This window comes from Mobula hypostoma, chromosome 7 (genome assembly GCF_963921235.1).
Source record: "Mobula hypostoma chromosome 7, sMobHyp1.1, whole genome shotgun sequence".
Taxonomy (NCBI): domain Eukaryota; kingdom Metazoa; phylum Chordata; class Chondrichthyes; order Myliobatiformes; family Myliobatidae; genus Mobula; species Mobula hypostoma.
Window position 1 is genome coordinate 11,347,096 of NC_086103.1, and position 24,131 is coordinate 11,371,226.

A 24,131-nucleotide genomic window follows, 5' to 3' on the forward strand; every position below is an offset into this window, starting at 1 on the left:
AACACCACAGGATTTTATCTTGTTAAGCAGCCTCATGTGAGGCACCTTATCAAATGCCTTCTGAAAATCCAAGTAAATGACAGCCACTGTCTCTCCTTTGTCCACCCTACTTGTTACTTCCTCAAAGAACTCAAACAGATTTGCACGCAAGGTTTTCCTTTACAGAAACCATACTGACATTTTACTAATAGTCTCCAAGTACCCTGAAACATCATCCTTAATAATAAACTGCAACATTTTCCCTACCACTGAAGTTAGGCTAACTGGCCTATAATTTCCTTTCTTTTGCCTTCCTCCCTTCTCAAAGAGTAGAGTGACATTTCCAATCCTCCAGGACCATGCCAAAAATCAAATGATTCTTGAAATGTATCCATTATCTCTTCAGCAACCTTTCGCAGGATTATGGGATGTAGTCCATCTGGTCCAGGTGACTTATCCAGCTTAAGACGTTTCAGTTTGCCTGGCACTTTTTCCTTTGTAATAGCAATGGCACTCACTCCTGTTCCCTGACACTCACGGACCTCTGGCAATTGCTAGTGTCTTCTACAGTGAAGATAGATGCAAAGTACCCATTAAGTTCATCTCCCATTACTACCTCACCAGCATCATTTTCCAGTGGTTTAATATCAACTCTCACCTCCTTTTTACTCTTTATATAACTGAAAATACTTTTAATATTCTGCTTTATATTAATGGCTAGTTTGCCCTCATATTTCACCTTTTCACTTCTTATAGCTTTTTAATTGCATTTTGTTGGATTTTAAAAGCTTCCCAATCATCTAACTTCTCACTCACTTTTGCTACCTTAGATGCCCTTTCCTTGGCTTTTATGCAGTCCTTAACTTCCCTTGTCAGCCATGGTTACCTACCACTCCCATTTTAGAACTTCTTTTATGGGATGTCTCCATCCTGCACCTTGTGAGCTATTCCCATAAACTTCAGCCATCTCTTCTCTGCTGTCATCCCCACCAGTATCCTCCTCCAATCCGCCTGGGCAAGCGCCTCTCTCATGCCTCTGTAATTCCCTTTATTCCATTAGGATACTGATACATGTGACTTGTGCTTCTCCCTCTCAAATTGCAGTATGAATTCAATCATATTATAGTCATGGTCTCCTTTACCTTTAGCTCCCTAATTAAATCTGGGTTATTACACAACACCCAATTTACGATAGCCTTTCCCCTAGTAGGCTCAAGCAGAAGCTGCTCTAAAAAGCCATCTTGAGGGCATTCAATGAATTCCCTCTCTTGTGATCCAGCACCAACCTGCTTTTCCCAATCTCCTTCCATGTTGAAGTCCCCCATTACAATTGTGCCTTCTCCAGCTACCTTTGCAATCTCAACCCAACATCCTGGCTATATTTGAAAGCCTACATATGATGCCCATAATGTTTTTTTCACCCTTGCAGTTTCTTAATTCCACCCACAAAGGTTCAATGTTCTCTTTCTAAAGATGTAATTGCATCTCTTACCAACAGTGCCACACCACCGCCACGCCTTCCTGCCTGTATTTCGATACCCAGTGTATCCATTAATGTTAAACTCCCAACTATGGCCTTCTTTCAGCCACAAACTCATTGATGTCATACCTACCAATCTCCAGTTGTGCATGAGTTCATCCACCTTATTCCAAAGCTATGCAAATTTAAATACAACACCTTCAGTCCTGCATCCTTCACCTTTTTGAAATTTGCCTCTGTAGTACAATTTAAGTCTTTGCTCTGTCTGTATTTGTAACCAGTCATTGGCTTGTCCTTCCTTACATTCACGTTACATCCATCATCTACTTGTAAACCTGCTGGCTCACCCCCCACTCTATCAAACTGGTTCCCATCCCCCTGCCATATTAGCTTAAACCGCTCCTAAGAACTGTAGTAAACCTGTCTGCAAGGATATTGGTCCCCCTCGGATTCAAGTGCAACCTATCCCTTTTGTATAGGTCTGACCTGCCCCAGAAGAGGTCCCAATGATCCAGAAATCTGAATCCCTGCCCCGGTTCCAATTCTTCAGCCACGCATTTATCTGCCACCTCATTCTATTCCTATCCTCACTGTCACGTAGCTCAGGCAGCAATCCTGAGATTACTACCCTTGAGGCCCTGCTTCTCAGCTTCCTTCCTAACTCCCTGTATTCTTTTTTCAGTACCTCCCTTTTTCTACCTATGCCGTTGGTACCAATATGTACCACAACTTCTGGCTGCTCACCCTCTCTTTTCAGGATATTGTGGACATGTCCAGAAACATGGCGGAACCTGGCACCTGGGAGGACAATGACCACCCATGTTTCCTTTTCACGTCCACAGAATTGCCTATCTGTCCCCCTGACTATAGAGTCCCCGATTACTGCTGCCACCCTCTTCAGTTCCCTACCCTTCTGAGCCACAGGGCCAGACTCAGTGCCCGAGGCACGGCCAAATATATTTTTTAAATATATTTCTTATTGCAATTGACAATTTTTTAATTATTATGTACTGCTGCTGCATAACATCAAATTTCACAACATATGCCAGTGATATTAAAGGTGATTCTAATTTTGAAATAGAAGAACAAATAGGTTTAAGTCAGGAATGAACCACCAGAGGGGTGGTAGGAAACATTATTATGCAGATAGGAAGAATATTGCCAGCCTGGTCAGAACAGGATGGAGAAGAAAGACCACAAGACCATTGGATAAAGAAGCAGTAATAGGCTACTTGGCCCATCATGTCTATTCCACCATTCCATCATGGCTGATTTATTTTCCCTCTCAACCCCATTCCCCGGCCTTCTCCCCATAACCTTTGACACCCTGACTGATCAAGAACCTATCAACCTCTGCTTTAAGTATATCCACACACTTGGCATCCACAGTCATCTGTGGCAATGAATTGAACAGATTCACCACCCTCTGGCTAAATAAATTCCTCCTCATTACCATCCTAGAGGGACGTCCTTCTACTCTGAAGCTATACCCCCGGTCCTAGATTCCCCCACTATAGGAAATATCCTCTCCAAATCCACTCTATTGAGACATTTTAATATTCAATAGGTTTCAATGAGATTCACCCCATTCTTCTGAACTCCAGCAAGTACTGGTCAGAACCATCAAACACTCTGCAAACATGAACAGTTCAATGTCTCGAACCATTCTCGTGACAGTCCTCTGGACCAGCACATCCTCTTCTCGATAAGGGGCCCAAAACTGTGCATAACTGTGGTTTGAGCAATGCCTTATAAAGCCTCTGACCAGCTAGACAAGCATGATGGGCCAAATGGCCTCCATCTCTGATGTAATCTTCCTGAGATCATATGAAAATGAATGCTCATCATCACGATGTGCCATGTTGTATGACATAGGCCATCATGTTCTTCCTCAAGCCATGACCGTGATTGTTCTTGTCAAATTTTTTCTACAGAAGTGGTTTGTCATTGCCTTCTATCTGGGCACCCAGCTATTATCCATGCTCTTCAGAGATTGTCTGCCTGGTGTCAGTGGTGGCATAACCAGGACTTGTGATATGCACCAACTGCTCATACAACCATCCACTCCCCATTTCCATGTGACCCTAATCGGGGGGGGAGGGGGCAAGCAGGTGCTACACATTGCCCCAGGGTGACCTGCAGGCTTGCAGAGGGAAAGAGAGGCTTACGGTTGAGAAGTATCTCCACTCCGCCACCCCAACCAGTACTGGAGGTAGTAAATCACGGTGAGCGCTTCATAGCCAGTAATAAAACATAGAACGTTACAGCCTAGGCTGGCTGGTGGTGCAACGACATCGGCGCCAGACCCAGGAGCAGAGGTTCCCGGGTTCGAAACCAGTCGGGTCCGCTCCTGAGTACGCTTTCCACCCGTGCCGGGTTGCATGTCGAGATCGCAACTCGACCTCGTAAAAATAAGGGGAAAAAATACTGCGATAACATCTGTGCACCACACAGTCTCTCTCTCGCTCCGCACCTTGTAAAAGCCATGAAAAAGACATCATCACAGACGCACGCACGGACACGCCAAAAAAAAGACATTACAGCCTAGTACAGGCCCTTTGGGCCACAATGTCGTGCTGATCTTTTAACTATTCTAAGATCAATCTAATGCTTCCCTCCCACGTAGCCCTCCATTTATCGCTCATCCATGTGTCTATCAGTTTCTTAACTGTCCTTAATGTATCTGCCTCTACCACCAGCCCCGGTAGCACATTCCACGCACCCACTGCTCTGTGTAAAAAACCTACCTCTTGTATCCCCCTATACTTTCCTCACATCTCACGGTTAAGACCATCATCGCCCACGGCACATGGTATCGATGATATAGGGGCAGTTCGGTTAGCTCAACGCTTTACAGTACCTGCGACCCAGGATCAAGTCCCATGTCTGTCTGTGAGGAGTTTGTTCGTTCTCCCTGTGACCACTTGGGTTTCCTCCGGGTGCTCCGGTTTCCTCTCACAGTCCAAAGACGTACCAGTTAGTAGTTTAGTTGGTCACTGTAAACTACCCCGTGATCAGGCTGGGGTTAAATCAAGAGTTGCCGGGTGCTGCACTTGAAGGACCGGAAGGAGCAATTCCACACCGTATCTCAATAAATAAATAAACACTTAAGTTTTTATATATTTCTTATTGTAATTTTAGTGTTTTTATGCCTTGCTCTGTACTGCTGCCGGACAGCAACAAGTTTCATGAATATGTCGATGATAATACTGTAAACCTGATTTTGATTTGGATTCTGGTTCATTTTCTCGTCGCCTTTGATCTACTTCTGCTGGTTCTTGCCCCTTCCACCTACAAGGACAAATTCTTACTACGTGCTTTTTCATGATCTTCAGATCTCCATGCAACCTCTGCACTTCCAAGGAGAACACCTCATCTAATGTCTCTCGTGCACACAGTCATTCCGATCGATATTTTAGAGTCACAGGACAGAATCGGGCCCTTCGATAAATTCGTACCTCATTCTTGTGCTGGGGGATAGGTGGTTTGCCAGAGTCCTCTGTCCTGCCCAGCCTTTCAAGTTTTCCCGAGGTCCAAAGATCCTTCTTCTCCCAGGGATGAGGTCTTTGAAGCATCCGTTGGTGTTTCTATAGCTCTGGGTTTTTACGGGATGGGGCTGCTGCCCCATGTCCAGCCCTCCTCCTTCCCTTTCGCAGCCGGGCTTGAGATTGTCCATGGGGGAGTTTTATTTTCCTTCCCTCCATAGAAAAAATGTGCTGAGCCTGTCTCCATAATTCAGTCCCTTTAGTCCCTGCAATATCCTTGTACATCTCCACTGAACTCTTTAGAGCTTAGTGGCATCTTTCCTCTCGCAGGGAGACCAAAATTGAACATAGTGATCCAAACATCTGATTTATTTATTTAGAGATGCAGTATGAGACTGGCCCTTCCAGCCCAACGAGCTGCAACCCATCGATTTATCCCCAGCCTAATGTCAGGACAATTTATCACCAATTAATGAACTAACCAGTATACCTATCTGTGGAATGTGAGAGGAAACATACATGCTCACGGGAAGGGTACAAACTTCTTACAGACAGTGTCGGAATGAACCCGGAACTCCGATGGCCCAAACTGTGAAAGTGTTGTGCTAACCATGACACTGTAACATTACATTCCATCTTCTATCGTCAATGCCTGGCTGATGAAATGTGACGAATCCCTTGAGTTTTCTTATTTTGTAAGTTTCAATGAGATCTCGTCTCATTTGTGATACATCCCTACCTAGACTACTCAATCCCTCTGCAAATGACAGACCCAGCATCCCAGAAGCCAATGTGATGACTCCTGTATGGCAGGTATATTTCAGAAACGGACTTATGAAGGCCCTGAATCCTCCTCCTCGCTGACAATCAACACCGGTGCACCTCAAGGATGTGTGCGTGCTTGGCCCACTGCTCTACTCTCTCTACACCCACGACTGTGCGTCTAGGCACAGCTCAAATGACATCTATAAATTTGCCGATGACACAACTACTGTTGGCAGAGTTTCAGATGGTGACGAGGGGGCGTATAGGAGCGAGACAGATCAGCTGGTTGAGTGCTGTCAAACAACAACCTTGCATTCAATGTCAGTAATTAATTGTGGAATTCTGGAAGCGAAAGTCGAGGAGACACAAACCAGTTCTCATCGAGGGATCGGTAGTGGAAAGGGTGAGCGGTTTCCAAGTTCCTGGGTGTCAAAATCTTTGAAGACCTGTCCTGGATCCAACATATCGATGCAATTACAAGGAGGCTATATTTCATTAGGAATTTGAGGAGAATTGGTATGTCACCAAGGACACTCACAAATTTCTACAGATGTATCATGGGGAGCATTCTAACTGGCTGCATTACCATCTACGGAGGGGCCACCACACAGGATCAGGAACAGCTGCAGAAAGTTGTAAACTCAGCCAGCTCCATCATGGGCACCGGCCTCCCCAGTATCACGGACACCTTCAAAAGGTGATACCTCAAAAGGCAGCATCCATCATTAAGGACTCCATCTCCCAGGTCATCATGCCCTCTTCTCATTGCTACCATCAAGGAGGAGGTACAGGAGCCTGAAGACACATACTTAATGTCTCAGGAACAGCTTCTTCCCCTCCGCCATCAGATCTCTGAATGGGCAATGAACCATGTACACTACCTCAATACTTTTTTCTACATTCTCTCATTCTGTACTACTTAGTTAATTCAATTATATAAACAGGTATATATTTTTATTATTTATTTTATATATACATATATATAATTGCAATTAAGTTTTCGGTATTATTGCATATTGCAATGTACCTCTGCCACAAAAAGCAAGCTTCATGACGTGTGCCAGTGATATTAAACCTGAGTCTGTTTCTCATTCTGATTCTGACAACAGCACTAAAACTTCTTTCCTCCTCCTCTCAGATCTTCCAGCAAAAAGGTTCTGAAACATGGGGAGAAAAGTAGATGGGGAGGTGAAGATGAGCTTGGCACAGGGGTCTTCATCACGTTTGGCAATGAGCACCATACTTGGAGCACAGCCATGCCAATCCTTAAATATCCACACACCCTACTCCCATGCAGTTACACAAGAGACCCAGCGTAGCTTGGGCGACTGCTTTGTCAAACGCCTTGCCCCATTCCCAAAAAGTGGAATATTCTCGTGGCCAATCCCCATTCCCATTCCATCACATCAGTCCATGTCCTCCTCTTCTGCCACAATGAGGCCACTCTCAGGTTAGAGAAGCGGTTCCTCATATTCCTTCTGGGTAGCCTCCAACCCGATGGCATGGACATCAATTTCTCCAACTTCTGTTCCTCCTCCTCCTTCCCCCTACTTCAATTTCCCACTCTGGCCCTCTTATCTCTTCTCCTCACCTGCCTATCACCTCCACTGGTGTCCTTCCTCCTTCCCTTTTTCCCCATAGTCCGCTTTCTGCTCCTATCAGAATCCTTCTTCTCCAGCCCTTTACCTTTTCCACCTATCACCCCCCAGCTTCTTACTTCATCCCTCCTCCCCCACCTACCTATCTCTTTCTAGATTGTCCTCCTTCATCTCCTTCCACCTTCTTATTCTGGTATCTGCCCCTTTTCTTTCAGATCCTGAAGACGGGTCCTGGCCTGAAACATCAGCTGTTTATTCCTCACCATAGATGGCAGCTGACTTGCTGAGTTCCTCCAGCGTTTTGTGTGTGTTGCTCCCATTTAGTTACTCTTGGTCCTGGACCTTCTCTGTCCTGCTGAATATTCTAACTTAGGTACTTGCTAAGTGCTGTGCAAGGTTCTATCTCCACCATCCCCTCAGGTAGTACATTCCAGCTTCCAACCACACTTTGGGTGAAAACAACAGCTTCCTTAGCTCCCTCCTAAGCCTCCAGCCCCTCATTCAGAATTTATGTGCTCTAGTTTTAGGTGCCTCAATATCTTTTCCATAGCTTCTGTACAGGCATAGATTAATTCAGTATGGAAGGAGGTCCAACTGGTCAAAGCCAATCATAGTTCAAAGGTCAAAGTAAATTTATTATCAAAGTATGTGTATGTCACCATACAACCCTGAGATTCTTTTTTCTTGCAGGCATTCACAGTTGATACAATAGAATCAGTGAAGATCTCACAACGATGAACTGTCTTGTTGCAGAAAAAGACAAACTGTGCAAATGTAAAAGAAACAAATAATAACAATAACGAATAAATAAGTAAGTGATAAATAATATTGAGAATATGATTTGTAGAGTCCTTGAAAGTGAGTCTGTAGGTTATGGAATCTGCGTTGAGGTGACACCTGATGTTTGAAGGGTAATAACTGATTCTCAGCGTGGTACTGTGGAACCTAAGGCTCCTGTACCTCCTTCCCAAAGGCAGGCAGTGAGAAGCGAATATGGCTTGGATGGTGGGGGTCCTTGACAATGGATGCTGATTTCTCATGACGGTGCTCCTTGTAGACATGCTCAGTGGTGGGAAGGGCTTTTCCTACCAAGCTAGTCCCATTTATGCACATGGCCCATATCCTTCTCAATCTCCCCTATCTGTGTACTAGGTCTTACTCAATTCACTTCTATGTTGAGAAAGAGTATGGACCCCACTGTGGATGCAACAGTTTAGTAGCGGTTGAGTCAATGTTCTATAAAGATTCATCATTAATCCCCTGCTCTTAGTATGCTACCAATCTATTCAAGTTTTAGGAGTCAATATATTACATAGAACAGGACAGTTGCATCCCAGCCCATCACGAGTAAAGCTCTCCCCACCGTTGAGCACATCTATAGGGGTAATATCGTGGGGAGGGCGGCATCCATCATCAGTGACTCTCCACCACCCGGGACATGCTCTCTTCTGGCTGCTGCCATTGTGTGGTGAGGATGCAGGGGCCTTAGAGCTCACACTGGCAAGTTCCAGAGCAGTTGTTACCCCTTGGCCATCAGGCTGTTGAACCAAAGCAGATACCATAAGTCAACTTTGCTTGCCCCATCATTGGAATGTCCCACGGCCTGTGGTTTCACCTTCAGGGACTCTTCATCTCATGTCCTTGATACTTATTGCTTATTTATTTATTATTATTATTTCTTTATTTTTGTATTTGAACACACTAGTTGTCCACCAATGTTCCCTCCAAAGTGTGCTTGCACGCGCACACATCTTTTGCTCTAGTGCACAAAGGAATTTAAACTGCACACAAAACATTGTCACCTTCTACCTTGTTGGCATGTTAAGTATATTTCATGATCGTACATTTCCTTTCCCAGTTTCTGACGGGACAGTGTTGACAACTGCTAGTTCATTTAAAGCAGAATGGCTTAATGAAACAATAGAAACTGCTAGTCCAAAAGCTCATGAGGTCAGGAACGTGCAGCTACAAGAAATATTTATGTACAATACAGAAACTGATGTTAACTGCGTGTATTAGTGCGATGCGAAGGCTGCTGGAGAATTTGCAAGTGGGAAGAAATGGAGTGATATTTGGAAACTTTATTCCAAATGGATTACTAGCTTTTCTGAAATGGTGACGTTTGCACTTCAAAATGAAGAACTTGTGACCTTGCAAAGTTGATGGACATTAGCGGATCCTTTCTTGCATCTAGCGCTGCCTGTGAAAGAGGTTTTAGCCTAATGAATCAAATCAAAAAGAAACTGAGAAACCATTTAAGTGAGTGTCATTTGGATATGCTGATGAGTATTCAAAGCTATCTGTTGGAAGGAGGATTTATTAGCCTTGACAGGGTTTACAAAGAGTGGGTAAATGCCAAAGACAGGAGGAAGAAAAATGACTAAGCAACTTAAATATGTTCATTATCTTCTTCAACTTTATGTCTTTTATGTAGTTAAGCTACAAAATCTGTGCTGTATGCAATGATTTCCAAATAAAGTACCTGTCTGGATATTTCATCAATTAGCTTTGTAATTTTATAAATTTTGTTTGATCATCTCAAACAACTTTAATAACATGTGAAAAGGTTGATATTATTACATGCTGTCATATTCTATATGGGGAAATAAGACTCATTGATGTATATTATTTTATTTATTTTAATCAATGAACAACAAACTGGACTTGGTAGTTTATTATCCTTAAAATAGCTTCAGGTTTGCTTTTGCTTAAAAATTCAGTGCACACATGTTGTGGTCACTGAGCAAAAAATTGTACAGCACAAGATTTTTGTGGACATTGGTCATTACAAATCAGAGGGAACATTGTCACCCTGTTAGGTGCAGTTTTTCATTGATTCTATAATGATTAGGGACTTATTGGGTATGCCAGCAAGAAAATCAATCTCAGTGTTGTATATGGCGATATATGTACATTAATATTATATTTAATTTGAACTTTGAACTCAACATGCGAAACTCCATTGAGATCAAAACCACCCCATCCAATCCATCCTTATGATTAAAGCCCTCCATTCCAGGCACCATCCCGGTGAATCTCCTCTGCACTCTCTCTAAAGTTACTACATCCTTCCTGTGGTGTGGGGACCATAAACGTACACAAACATGATTCTGAGAATGAAAGGGTTAATGTATGAAGAGCATTTGATGGCTCCGGGCCTGTACTCACTGGAGTTTAGAAGAATGAAGGAGATCTCGTTGAAACATACTGAATTCCGAAAGACTTGGATGGAGTGGAAATGGCGAGGATGTTTTGTACAGTGGGGAACCTAAGACTAGAGGGCACTGCCTCAGAATAGAGGGACATCCCTTTAGAACATAGATGCTGAGGAATTTCTTTAGCCAGACAGTGGTGAATCTATGGAATTCGTTGCCACAGACAGCTGTGGAAGCCAGGTCATTGGGTGTATTTAAATTGGAGCTTGATAGGTTCTTGATTAGTCATGGTGTCAAAGGTTATGGGGAGAAGGCAGGAGAATGGGTTGAGAGGGATAATAAATCAGCCATGATGGAAAGGCAGAGCAGACTCGATGGGCCAAATGGCCTAATTCTGCTCCTATGTCTAATGGTCTCAATACACCAAGTACAGCACACCTCAGACCTTTCGGCCATGATACTGTGTCAACCCATTAACCTACAACGATCTAGCCTTTCTCTCCTACATAACATTCCATTTTCCTATCACCTATGTGCCTATCTAAGAATTTCTTAAATGCCTGTAATGTATCTACCTCTACCACCATCCTGGCAGGATGTTCCACACACCCACCACTCTCTGTGTAAAAAATCTACCTCTAACATTCTCCCTGAACTTTCCTCCAATCACCTTAAAATTATGCCCCCTCATATTAGCCATTTCCGCCCTGGTAAAAGGTCTCTGGCTGTCCACTTGATCGATGTCTCTTATCATCTTGCCCACCCCTATCAAATCACTTCTCATCCTCCTTTCTTCCAAAGAGAAAAGCACTTAGCTCACTCAACCTGTCCTCATAAGACACACTCTCTAATCCAGGCATCATCCTGGTAAATCTCCTCTGTACCCTCTCGAAAGCTTCCACATCCTTCCTCTAGTGAGGTGCCCAGAACGGAACACAATATTCGGTCACCTCCTGACCAGGCCCTCTCGGCCAGGGGTCCCCAACCTGGGGCTCACAGACCCCTTGGCCCATGGCATGAACCCCTGCTCCTAGGCACTCACTGACCGTACATTCATGATCCTCTGCTGCTGTAGCCCATCCACTTCAACATCTGTGTTCAAAGATGCTCTTCTGCACACCACTGTTGTAAGGCATTGCTATGAGAGTTGCTGTCAGCCTGAACCAGTCTGCCCATTCTCCTCTGGCCTCTCTCATTAAAAGACTTTTCACCCACAGAACTGCCACTTCCTGGATGTTTATCAGTTTTTGCCACCATTCCCTGTAAACTCTGGATCAGGGGTTGCCAACCTGGGGTCCACAGATCCCTCCGTTAAAGATAGAGGTCATGGCATTTTAAAAAAAGGCTTGAACTCCTTGCTCTAGAGACTGTGCATGAATATCCCAGGAGAGCAGCGGTTTCTGAAATACTCAAATCACCCCACATGGCACCAGCAATCATTTGATGGTCAAAGTCACTTGGATCACAGTTCTTCCCCATTCTGGTGTTTGGTCTGAACAACAAACGGACCTCTTGACAATGCCTACTTGCTTTTATGCACTGAGTTGCAGCCACACGATCGGCTGATTAGATATTTGCATTAATGAGCAGGTGTACAGCTGTACCTAACAAAGTGGCCACTGAATGCAGTTAAAGATCACTCGTCCATTCATCACCTTCCTTCAACCTCCCTCGACTTATACCCTTCAGAGACCACCATAAATACTCCCTCTCGATAATTAACGCCATGCTCTCCCTCAATAAGATGCCCTTCTGGGACTTCTCCAGAGAAATAAAGATACACTCCTATGATGTATTTGCAAATCTCATCACATTAATTTCATTTCACTGTTTATAATTTGGTTAGTTTAATGAACAGTGCTGCCATTAACATAATCAGAGCGCTCATGCAGATTTAACTGGTTTAGATGTGGCAAACACTTTAACCGCTAAACCCTGTTGAATCGAATTACCAGCGCGAGAATGACAGGCAGACATGAGAAGACGAGACAGTATGCAGCACAAAGAGAATCAGGCAGAGAGGTATACATACAGGTACACACACACACATACACACATATACACACACACATATATATACACATACACACATATATACACACACACACACACAAATATATACACACACGCGCGTGCACGTACACATATATACACACACACCTACGCACACACTCATACACATACACATACACACACGCGCGTGCACGTACGCACATAGACGCACACACCTACACACACTCACACACACATTCGTGCACAGACACACACACACACACACACATACACACAACACACACAAATATACTAACACACAACACATAGACACACAAATTTACACACTCACACACAAAGAGGACAAAAGAAAAGAGAGAAATTGAGAGAAAACAATAGGGAGAGAAACAAGAGCAAGAGAGCTGGATAAAGCGAGCGAGAGAGACAGCGAGGCTGGGAGGCAAGAGAAAATGTGTGTGTGTGTGTGTGTGTGTGTGTGTGTGTGAGAGAGAGAGAGAGAGAGACAGACAGACAGACAGACGGAGACAAAGAGGGAGGGGATCAGACCGGAGAACAGCGATATGCACGGAACGAAAGCTCGTGGTGAGAGAGAGAAAGAGAGGAGAGGGAGAGACAGAGACAGACAGACAGCGAGAGAGGGGGAGACAGAGAGAGAGAGAGAGAGAAGTGGAAGACGGGCATCATTTGGTGCCGTGAGTGAAATCGGTAGACTCCCTGTATTTCTGCATGCGAGAGACGGAGACTTCACGCCCGTCCCCGCGCAGACCACACAGCCCAGAGGCAATAGCACAACAGCCTACACCACTGGGCAGAACGGTGCTGCCTAGTTTTACCACGCTGCCATCTTCCACCGAGCGGGCACCCAAGGACTGAAATATCTGCTTCAGTAACTAGTAAACGGATAGTAAATATTTTACTTTAACACAGATTACGGGCTCGGATTCAGTCCTCGGGGTCCGCTGTAGCGACCGATGTATCTGATTAGACCCCTCGGAGCCGCCGGCAGCGAGCCCGGAGCCCGTTTACAAACCACAGAATAAATCTTTCATCTTTATCTCGTCTAAAAGCAATAAATTGTCCCTGTCCTCCTCCATCGGAAACAAAGGACCCTTTGGAAACATCGGGGGAGCAAGTTCTACCTTCCGGAGTCGAAAATAACGTGGCGGTGACAGAAAAGACAAAATTGCATAAATATTTAAATCACCAATAATGAAACTAACTCGCCTCGCCCAAACCCGTCCATCACAGCCACGCTGAAATAAAATTAAAATCTTGGTCTCTGCAACAGTGAAAGATGCTCTTTTCACTGGGGAAGCTTGTTATATTTCTCCCATCGCTGAATTATAATTAGACCTGTTTTGACACAATACGTGTAGAAAATGATGTTTATGTTGTGTATATGTTTTTACAGAGTCGCTGCTTGGTACAGAGATCGGGTGTTTTATCGCTGCCCCGCTGCCTTTCTGTATTTCTCTCTCTCTCTCTCTCTCTCTCTCTCTCTCTCTCTCTCTCTCTCTCTCTCTCTCTCTCTCTCTCCCCCCCCCGCTCTCTTTCTCTGTTTCTGTATGTTTGCCTCTGTGAGCTTCTCTTTTCCTGTCGCTCACTCTAATTCCCTCTTCCCGTCCTCCTCTCCCTTGCTCTTTCTGTATGCTTGCCTCTGAGTTTGCTTCTCTCTCTCTCTCTCTCTCTCTCTCTCTCTCTGCTTGCCTGTCCACACATGCTGTCCCCCTCTCTATCTCTCCTTCTCTCAGTCTGCCAAACTCTCTTTCTGTATGCTTGCCTCACTCTCTTCTCTCTGTCTGCTTATCTGTTTTTTCTCTGATTACATTTCTGCCTGCCTCTACCTCAGCCTGCCTTCCTCTCTCTCGCTCCCTCCCTTTGTCGCTCTCTCTCTCTCTCTTTCGGGCTGTCGGTCTCTCTCTAATTGCCTTTCTGCCCTCCTCTATCTCTGCCTGCCTTCTGTCTCCTCCGTCTGCATTTCTCCTTCTCTTTCTCTCTCCCTCTCTCTTTCTCTCCCTTTTCCCTCCCTTCCTCTCTCTCTCTCTCCCCCTCCCCCTTTCTCCCTCTGCCCCCCTCTCTCTCTCTGCCAGGCCCTCTCCCCACACCCCCGCCCGCGCATGCCCTCGATATTCACCGCTTGGAGTGGGGACGGCCGCTTGCCGTTTGTTTGCCCGCGTCTGCCCATCCGGTTGGACTCGATTCGCCTCGGGGTCCCAAGAGCTGTGGATGGACACAAGTAAACACAGTGTGAGGGGAAGTGGGTAAATAAACAACACCTTGGAGAATGAACAAACAACCAACTGATACAACACTAAACCAAAGACAAAGGCATGATGGATGCATGAACATGTCACTGAAGGAAGGGTTTAGTACCTGCTCTCTGTATGTCTCTGGCAGGGCGGACAATGGTAGTCAGTGTTTTGTTGTTTAACCTGAAAAACATAACAAGGGGCTGTTTGTTGTGTCTTTAGTCATCGAGTTAGACAACGCAGGAAGATTCTGGGTGGAGGAGGAGAGGTTCACTGTGGCCGTTTCTGTCTTCCCTCCCTTGTAAAGACCACCAACACAAACTTGAATCGGCCGGAGTGCAGATAAGTGCGGGGTAAAAGCATAAGACACAGGAGGAAAATTAGACCATTTGCCCCATCGAGTCTACCCCCTATTCCATCATAGCACATTAATTACCCCTCTTAACCCCATTTTCCTGCTTTCTCCCCGTAACATTTGACTCAAAAACTCGACCAACTTCTGTTTTAAATAGACCCAAAGACTTAGCCTCCACTGACAATGAATTCCTTAAATAAAATTCCTCTTCATCTCTGTTCTAAATGTATGTCCTTCTATTTTGAGGTTGTACCCTCTGGTGCGGGTCTGCCCCATCCTTTCCCCGGCCACTCTACCTAGGCTTTTCAATATTCCATAGGTTTCAACGAGATCTCCCCTCCCCACCCCAGTCTTCTAAACTCCAACAAATAAGGCTTCATACTATCTGAGAGCTGTTTTTTAAACAGGATGGCCCAGTTTCACATTCACATGGAATCATTTAAAGGGTTAAACGCCAAGGAAGCGATGCCAATGCCAAATGCATGGATTAACTGTAACACTATGTTTCAAAGCGCTCATGGTAAAAGCGTTTCAAGGTCAGAGTACAAAGTACGTTTATAAAGTGGACAATTTTGGTTTTCATGCTCCTCTCTGAAGCTAATGATATTGATTGGATTAAGTTTGACGTTAATTAAATGTGCGTTTTATTAAACCATCGCCGGCGCCGCGTCAGCTGTCCGAAATCTTTCTTTTCAAAAATCCTCTCTGCGCAAAGATCTAGTTAATTTCCACATTCACATTTCAGTAATGCGCCTCGTTTATGCAGCTGACGCGAAGAATAACCTAGGGCAGTGAATTGGGATATTTTCCTCTCGCGTACAATATCTTCTCTCTCTCTCTCTCTCTCTCGCTCGCTCTCCCGTCCCTCTCTCCCCCTCTCCCTCCCCTCTCTCATTCTCTCTCCCTCTCTCTGTCTCTCTCTTGCTCTCGCTTTCTTTCTCTCTCATTCTATCTCTTTGTCGGTCATTTACGCTTGCTCTCTCTCTCCTCCTCTCTCCCCCTCTCTGTCTCTCTCCCTAACATCTTCTCTCTCTTCCTCTCTCTCTCTCTGCACATCAGAATTAATTGATGTTATCGGCCTGACGGTACGGCCAAACAGAGAAGAATAAACGGCAGAGAAGAATTAACGTTTGCATCAAAGCTTCTGAGCGCTCTTCGTCGCGCTGAATATTAATTCTGTTTGCGGTGAAACACGCTGGTAGAAAACCACAGCTGCATCGATTTGTAGATGTGGTGAAAGGGACAGCGTGATTCAGATCGATTTGTTCAATAAAGACGATGTCACTAGCAATGGCCTGTTCAACTCCATAGCCCAACATACACAAATTAATAACGTTCCGATCGCAAGCTGGAGTGAACTAATTAGAAATTAAGCAAAGAATTCTAAGATGTGACAGCCGATGACTTCTTAATGGAATCCATCATAAAATACAAGAGCATAAGACATAGGAGCAGAATTAGGCCATTCAGCCCATCGAATGGAGGGTGGGGTCAAAGGATTCAATTGTAATCGCATTTCAAGTTCGAGTTCAATGGTCAGTTAACCATACAAACGTATACAGCTAAACGAAACCTCGTTCCTCTGGGGCAAGGTGCAAAATACAGTGCATACAGTGTAGTCACACTTATTAGAGTTCCGTTAGCACGTAGGTTGCGCCATATAGAATACCGGAAGCAAAATTTAGACGGGTGGGTCCCCCTCCCCAGTTTAATTGCCCTCCCAAAACTTGTTCGGGCGAAAACGCAGGCCTATGATGGAATAGGAGAGGGCTAAGAAATGAGCGCTCTTCGACATGATGGGCCGACTGGCCTTTTTTTTACGTATGCCTGCGTGATATTATAATGTGGAAAACTTATCTTCAAAACAACTCGGACCAGTCTGGTGACATTGAAAAGGCACGTTTGCCAGTCTTCATAGCTCTACTCCCCGCCCGAGCACCCCGCTGTGTCTCGGCGATAACGAGCACAGCGTGAAAGAAAGGATGATTACCTGCCGCGAATTGTTCGCGTCGCTCTAATACAAGGACACTCAGTGCAAATCTGTCTACTCAAGAAAAGATTTTATCAAAAGAAGTAGCGGGCAGTGAAAAGAGTAAGCTTTCCTCTGAAGGCAATGCCTCCCTCGGAATCCGTGGGTGTCAATGGACAGTCAACGCCCACCCGGCCCCATTCCGGCCCCGTCTCTGCGTTCGGAGTCGGATAACTTCAGCTGAGCTGGGGGAAGCGCGGCTGCTGTTTAGGCTCAGAGCTCCGGATCGTCCACCCAGAGGTCGCGGGTTCAAATCCCTGTTCAGCGGACAGGAAATGTAAATCCGGTTAATCAGAACTCGCAGCATCAGTTTTTTTTTGCTAACTTGTCTAGGTCCTAAAGGGTGAGGTCTCTTAACACCATATAAGAATAGGGAGCAGAATTCCAGCATTCGGCGCATCGAGTCTGCTCCGCCATTCATCGCAGCTGATTTATTATCCCTCTCAACCGCGTTATCCAACCTTCTCCCCATAAGTTTTGACACCCTTACTAAACAAAACGTTATCAACTTCTGCTTTAAATATACCCAGTGATTTGGGCCTCCAGAGCCTTCGGTGGCAATGAATTCCACCACCTTCTGGCTAAATAAATTCCTCCTCGTCTCTGTCCTAAATGGACATCTTTCTATTCTGAGTCCTCTGGTCCTAGACACTCTCACTGCAGGAAATATCCTCCCCGCGTCCACTCTATCTCGGCCTTTGAATATTCGAGAGGTTTCAATTAGATCCCTCCTCATTCTACTAAACCAGCGAGTACAGGCCCAGAGCTCCTCATACCTTAACCCTTTCATTCCCGGTATCATTCTCATGAACCTCCTCTGGAACCTATCCAATGCCTGAACATCTTAGATAACGCAACCAAAACTGCTCACAGTATTCCAGGTGTAGCCTGATTTATAACGCCTCTCAGCATCACATCCTTGCTTTTATGTTCTAGCCCTCTCCAACTGAATGCTAACGTCGCTTTGGACTTCTTCCCTCCCCCTCTATCTCGATGTGACTCCGGGCCCACGTTAATACGGTTGGACTCTGAACGAAACCCTGAAGTGATCCACTCAATCACTTGGTTGACGGGCAGTCCAGGAGAACCCGAAATGGCACCCCGCCGCTAGCTGGCGAAGGCTGTTCTCTATAGTACTGTACTAGAACACTCACGGCCTGCCAGTGCTCTGTACCAACATATATTTCGGGCGTGCTTGGAATTCTATTCATGATCTTGTGAAGTAATTTACCAAAAAATTAATTTGTAAGTTGGATGCAATGAAACGATTAAAAGTGACTACAGTTTACCTATTTATTTAGAGATACAGCGCAGGAATGGCCTTTCCGGCACCGCCCAGCAACTCACCTAGCCCAATCACTGGACAATTTATAATGACGAATTAACCCGCTAACCGGCAGGTCTTTGCACTGTGGGAGACAATAGACAATAGGTGCAGGAGTAGGCCATTCGGCCCATCGAGCCAGCACCACCATTCACTGTGATCATGGCTGATCATCCACAATCAGTACCCCATTCCTGCCTTCTCCCCACATCCCTTCACTCCGCTATCTTTAAGAGTTCTATCTAACTCTTTCTTGAAAGCATCCGGAGAATTGGCCTCCACTGCCCTCTGAGGCAGAGCATTCCACAGAACCACAACCCTCTGTGTGAAAAAGTTTTTCCTCAATTCTGTTCTAAATTGTCTACCCCTTATTCTTAAACTGTGGCCTCTGGTTCTGGACTCCCCCAACATCGGGAACATGTTTCTTGCCTCTAGCGTGTCCAATCCCTTAATAATTTTATATGTTTCAATCAGATCCCCTCTCATCCTTCTAAATTCCAGTGTATACAAGCCCAGTCGCCCCAATCTTTCAACATATGACAGTCCCGCCATCCCGGGAATTAACCTCGTGAACCTGCGCTGCACTCCTTCAATAGCAAGAATGTCCTTCCTCAAATTTGGAGACCAAAACTGTACACAATATTCGAGGACACCATCAAGAACATCGAATTGCATCACGGAGAACTGCGGGAGTTGGACCCGGGACGCTGGCGCTGTAAAGCGTTATGTTCTTCCTGTGACCGCTTGGGTGTCCTCCCACATTCCAAAGACGTGCAGGTCAGTAGGTTAGTTAGTCACATGGGTGTAATTGAGCGGCGTGGGCTCTGTGCCAGGAAGGACCTGTTACCGTGCTATCTCTAACCAAAGTACATTTACACACGTCATACATCATACAGCGCGAACCTTCGGCCCACTATATCTCAACATTGGGACCGTCGCCTTTTATACCATACCTTTTAATGTTATTTCTTGCCATTGTCAGAAAATACACAAAGGACAGAACGCTAAGGTCCTGGGTTAATCGTCAGATTAAAGGGAGAGCGATCTGATGTGCATGGACGGCAGCAGGTCAAAAGAAACCTGTCCCGCACCTCCCTTTCCTGGCCAATAAAACGCCAGCGTGATTCGTCCCTTATATTTGGAAGGCACGGTAGAGTAGGGGTTAGCGTAACGCTTTGCAGTACCAGCGACACGCCTCAATCCCGCCGCGGACTCTAAGGAGTCTGTACGAGTAGGTTTGCCCCGGGTGTCTTGGTTCCACATTCCATATACGTACGGGTTAGTAGGTTATTTGTCACATGAGTGTATGGGCCTGTTGCCGTGTTGTATCTCTAAATAAAAATATATCTGTGTGAGATGTAGCTTCAAACAGTAGGCTTTAACACGAAACTGTTAATTTTCAGGAATTTAAGAGTTGGTCATCTTATACTTTATGGTTACCGTTTAGCTGTTTCCCCACTTGATAGACCTTAGGATCATCTTTTACACCAGCGAGCTTTCCTCCGCTAACCTCACAGACAATGATTCCTTTAATATCAAGAAAGCACTGCCATTATCGGAAATATTATAGTGGGCATGGAGGCACATAGGAGACAGTAGGGAAGAACGGAGCGGAGCCTAGCCCTGACCGGAAACTGATACTGCGAGTTGCGATTGACAGAGTTTATTTTACATTTCATACAGTTCACCGACAAAACGTTTTGCTACAGTGTGAGGGTAACTGGGTGGGGGCAAGGAAGATGTTGGGGTGTGTTTAGGAGATGTTTCAGATGGTAAGTTATGATCTTGAAGACGGTGAACTTTAATACGGTAAGGGCGTTCAAAGGGGAGACACGAGAGATGATGGCAGATGCTGGGATCTGGAGCAACGCATAAGATGCTGGGGGAACTCTGCCCTGTGGAAGTCGACGTTGCGGGCCGGGACCATCCACCAGATGCTGTGGGAACTCAGCGGGGCAGAGGGCACCTATGGAAGAAAATGGGCAGCCAGCCCGAAACATCCTCAGCCCACTTCCCTCTACACATGCTGCCCGGCCTGCTGTGTTCCTCAAGCGTGTTGTACGTTGTTCACTCAAAGAGGAACTAGGTGTATACTTGCCGGAGAGGCGTGGAGGAAGATCGAAAGCTGTGAGACTAGACAGTTCCTTAAAAAGGTTACCCCTGGCAGCGTTTAGCTCAACGATGATACTAGGACAGAGTTGCTTATTATTTACAGTGTAATGTTTACCTGTGCTGTGCATTACATACATTTTGAATTATATTTTCTAAATAATTTGTAATAATATTTAGTTTTATGTGCTTTGTGTAGTATATGTTTTTGGATGCACTGTGGTAAGGGGGAACGTTGTTTCGTTTGGTTGTATATATATATGTACAGTCAGATGTCAATGAACTTGAAGTTAATCTCTCTGTTCGCCCGAGGCCCGTTGACAGTACCCTCCTCATTTGGGGTTTTAATGTACGTGAGGATGGAATAGAATGACGGTTGTTAAAGGAAAAAGAAATCTTATCAGGCTCCTGAAGGGTCAGCAGGCTCACCTCCCCCGATGCTTTGGAAGCGACTCCGGCCATCGGACCTTGGCGCGCCGTCACTCGGGCGTCGCGACCCCCCTCAATCTGGTTGTTCTGCGGCGTGTACGGCTTGAGGAACATGAAGTCGCTTTTAGCCGACTCCGGGGTCAGGCACACCTTGTAACAGTAAGCTTGGGAAGGGAGTCGGCAGCCGCCAGCTTCCGAGCCGCTCGGGGTTCCCTTTGTACCTGCGGCCAGCTGGACATTGACATTGGATTTCTGATACACCTCGCCGGAGTCCCTCCTTCGACCCGGACAAGGTTTGGAGCAGCAGGTGATAACCGGGCTGGCGTGCCCGCGGGTTCGATTCCTCTGACACCTGATGAGAGCCAAGACCACAATAGCGACCAGGAACAGGCACGAAACGGAGCCCAGGGAGATGATCAGGTAGAGGGTTAAATCCGAGTGAGGCTCCGGTTCGCTGGTCAGTTCCGGCTTGCTATGAACTAGACCATCCACCACCGTTAATACGATGGTGACGGTGGCGGAGAGCGGGGGCACGCCGTTGTCCTTGGCTTGAACTACCAGCCTCTGCTGGCTGGAGTCCTTGACCCCGAAGCGCCTAGCCAACCTGACCTCCCCCGTGTGCACCTCCAAGTTGAACAGGCCACGCTCACTGGCCCGAAGTAGCCGGTAAGAGACCCGGGCGTTCTGGCCCTCGTCAGCGTCCACCGCCGTCACCTTGACCGCCAGCGCGCCCGCCTCCGCCCAGCGCCCTACCGTCTCCTCGGCCACCGAGCCGTTCCGGGCCAGGGGCGACACGATCACCGGCCCGTTGTCGTTCTGATCCAGGATGAAGACGTTGACAGTCGTGTTGCTGCTGAGCGGGGTGAACCCGGCGTCCTGCGCTTGAATCTGGATCTGGAAACTTTTAAGTTGCTCGTAGTCGAAGGAGCGCAGAGCGTAGATGTTACCGTTGTCGGAGTTCACCGAGACGTAGGTGGAGATAGACATCCCCTGGATCCTGCTCTCCACCAGGGAGTAAAAGAGGTAGGAATTCTGGTTCTGGTCCGGGTCCACGGCCGTAACCGAGCAGATAGAGGCGCCCGGCGCGTTGTTCTCCGTGATGTAGACGGTATAAGACGGCCGGGTGAATCGTGGTGCGTTGTCGTTGACATCCGACACTCGAACGGCGATGGTGGTGTTGCTGGAGAGCGAGGGGCTTCCCCCGTCGCTAGCCGCCACCGTGATGTTGTACTCGGGCACCGCCTCTCGGTCCAGCGGACGATCGGTGACCAGCGTGTAATACTTTTTGAAGGACGGCAAGAGTTTGAACGGGAGGCCGCCGAGCAATCGGCAATTTACCCGGCCACTGGCTCCGGTGTCGCGGTCGGTCACGCTGATCAGGGCGATGACGGTGCCCGGTGGAGCATCCTCCGGGACGGGGCTGGACAGGGATGTCAACACGACCTGCGGCGCGTTGTCGTTCTCATCCTCGATCTCCACTATAACGTTACAGTGAGCCGCCACGGCGTTCGGACCCAGGTCTTTCGCCTGTACGAAGATCTCATACACGGGGACCTCCTCATAATCCAGCGCTCCCTTCACCCTCACCTCCCCGCTCTGGGGTCCCACCGTGAAGAGTTCCCGCACCCTCTCGTCGGCATGGTTGCTAAACGAGTAAACGACGCGGCCGTTGGTCCCTTCGTCCAAATCGGTGGCGTTCAGTTGGATGACCAGGGTCCCAGCGGGAGCGTTCTCCCTCATCCTCACCGTATACACGGTCTGGTCAAAGACCGGCACGTTGTCATTGGCGTCTAGCACGGCTACGGTAATGCGAACGGTACCGGATTTCTCGGGTGTCCCGCCGTCTACCGCGGTCAGCACCAGCCGATGAAGGGCCAGTTGCTCGCGGTCCAGCGGTTTCTCCAGGATGAGTTCGGCCAACTTGCTGCGCTCGCTGCGAGTCTGAACGTCCAGGAGAAAGTGCTCGTTCGGCGACAGGCGGTAGGTGCGGAGAGAATTGGTGCCAACGTCCGGATCCTGCGCACTTTCCAAGGGAAACCGAGCTCCCGGAGCCGCCGACTCGGTGATCTCCAGCCTAACGTGGTTTCGCGGGAAACTGGGGGCATTATCGTTAACATCCATAATCTCGATTTCAGCCTGATACAGTTCCAAGGGGTTTTCGATCACAACTTCAAGGTTGAGGAAACAGGTGGGACTAATACCGCAGAGTTGTTCCCGGTCCATTTTCTCGTTCACGAAAAGAATCCCGTTCTCCAAATTCACCTCCAAATATGGCTTTCTGGTACTGGAAACCATCCGGAACCTGCGGGCGGACAGTTCGGCCACGTTGAGTCCCAGATCATCGGCTATATTCCCAACGAAAGCGCCGTGTTTCAGCTCCTCGGGAATAGAGTACCGAATCTGTCCGGAAGCTCCCTCTAAAATCCCCAGCAAGATCAGCAGAGATAAAACGAACGCGTTCAAAGAGCGGCTCCCATCCGAAGCAGACATCACAACAGCAATGGCCCAGACTCCCTCCGTCGCTTGCGCAAGTGAACTCAAATCTATTTTTTTCTCCCTCTTCCGCAAACATAAAAAAAAACTTTATTTTCGCGTGTTGAGATTGTAGGCAAGCCTAACCGGGCCAAGTCGGCGCACTGACATCTCGAATTCGTACATGGGCGCAAAGCTGCCCATTTCAAGCGCGTCTCCCCACATCTCCCGCTGCCGCCGGTCCACTGTTGTACTGACAGCGTGGGGGATGTTCGGAGCGTTGCTGCTCGCTCGCCCCCTCTCTGCCTTACTACTGTGCTTAACGCTAAGACAGGGAAGGAGGAGGGGAAGAGGGGAGGGAGGAGGGGAGGAGTGGGACCACCGGCTCCCCGCCTCATTGGAGGAACCGCGCTAACAGTTTCTAAAGGAGCCCGTTCACCCGCGAGGCTGCACGTGGCTAATGTGCCAAAGCTCCGTTCCGGAACCACCATTCCCATTTGCGATTCAATTTTAAAAAAACAAATATATTTTCTGGAATACATGTTATTATTTGTAAATTTATTTCCGGTAATATTACTTCATGTGTTTTGTGTGAGTTATAAATACTGTGTTCTGTAGTTTTGGTCCGGAGGAACGTTGTTTCGTTTGGCGGTATATGTTTGAATGACAATAAACTTGAACTTGCCTTG

At 46.8% G+C, this 24,131-nt stretch overlaps 1 protein-coding gene across 2 annotated transcripts in view; it reads right to left on the reverse strand.

Moving 5' to 3' along the window:
• Positions 1-23,475, reverse strand: part of LOC134349122 (protocadherin-10-like) — a 45,685-nt gene extending 22,210 nt beyond the window's left edge. The window contains exons 1-3 of one of the 2 annotated variants that reach the window (XM_063053010.1): positions 20,971-23,475; positions 14,849-14,907; positions 14,610-14,695 (exon numbers count right to left, since the gene is read on the reverse strand). In XM_063053010.1, coding sequence (XP_062909080.1) covers positions 14,610-14,695; positions 14,849-14,907; positions 20,971-23,460 — 2,635 coding nt within the window. In that variant the 5' untranslated portion in view covers positions 23,461-23,475. The remainder of the gene's footprint in view (positions 1-14,609; positions 14,696-14,848; positions 14,908-20,970) is intronic. The other variant, XM_063053011.1, reaches the window with a different exon arrangement.
• Between the last annotated feature and the right edge of the window lie 656 nt (positions 23,476-24,131).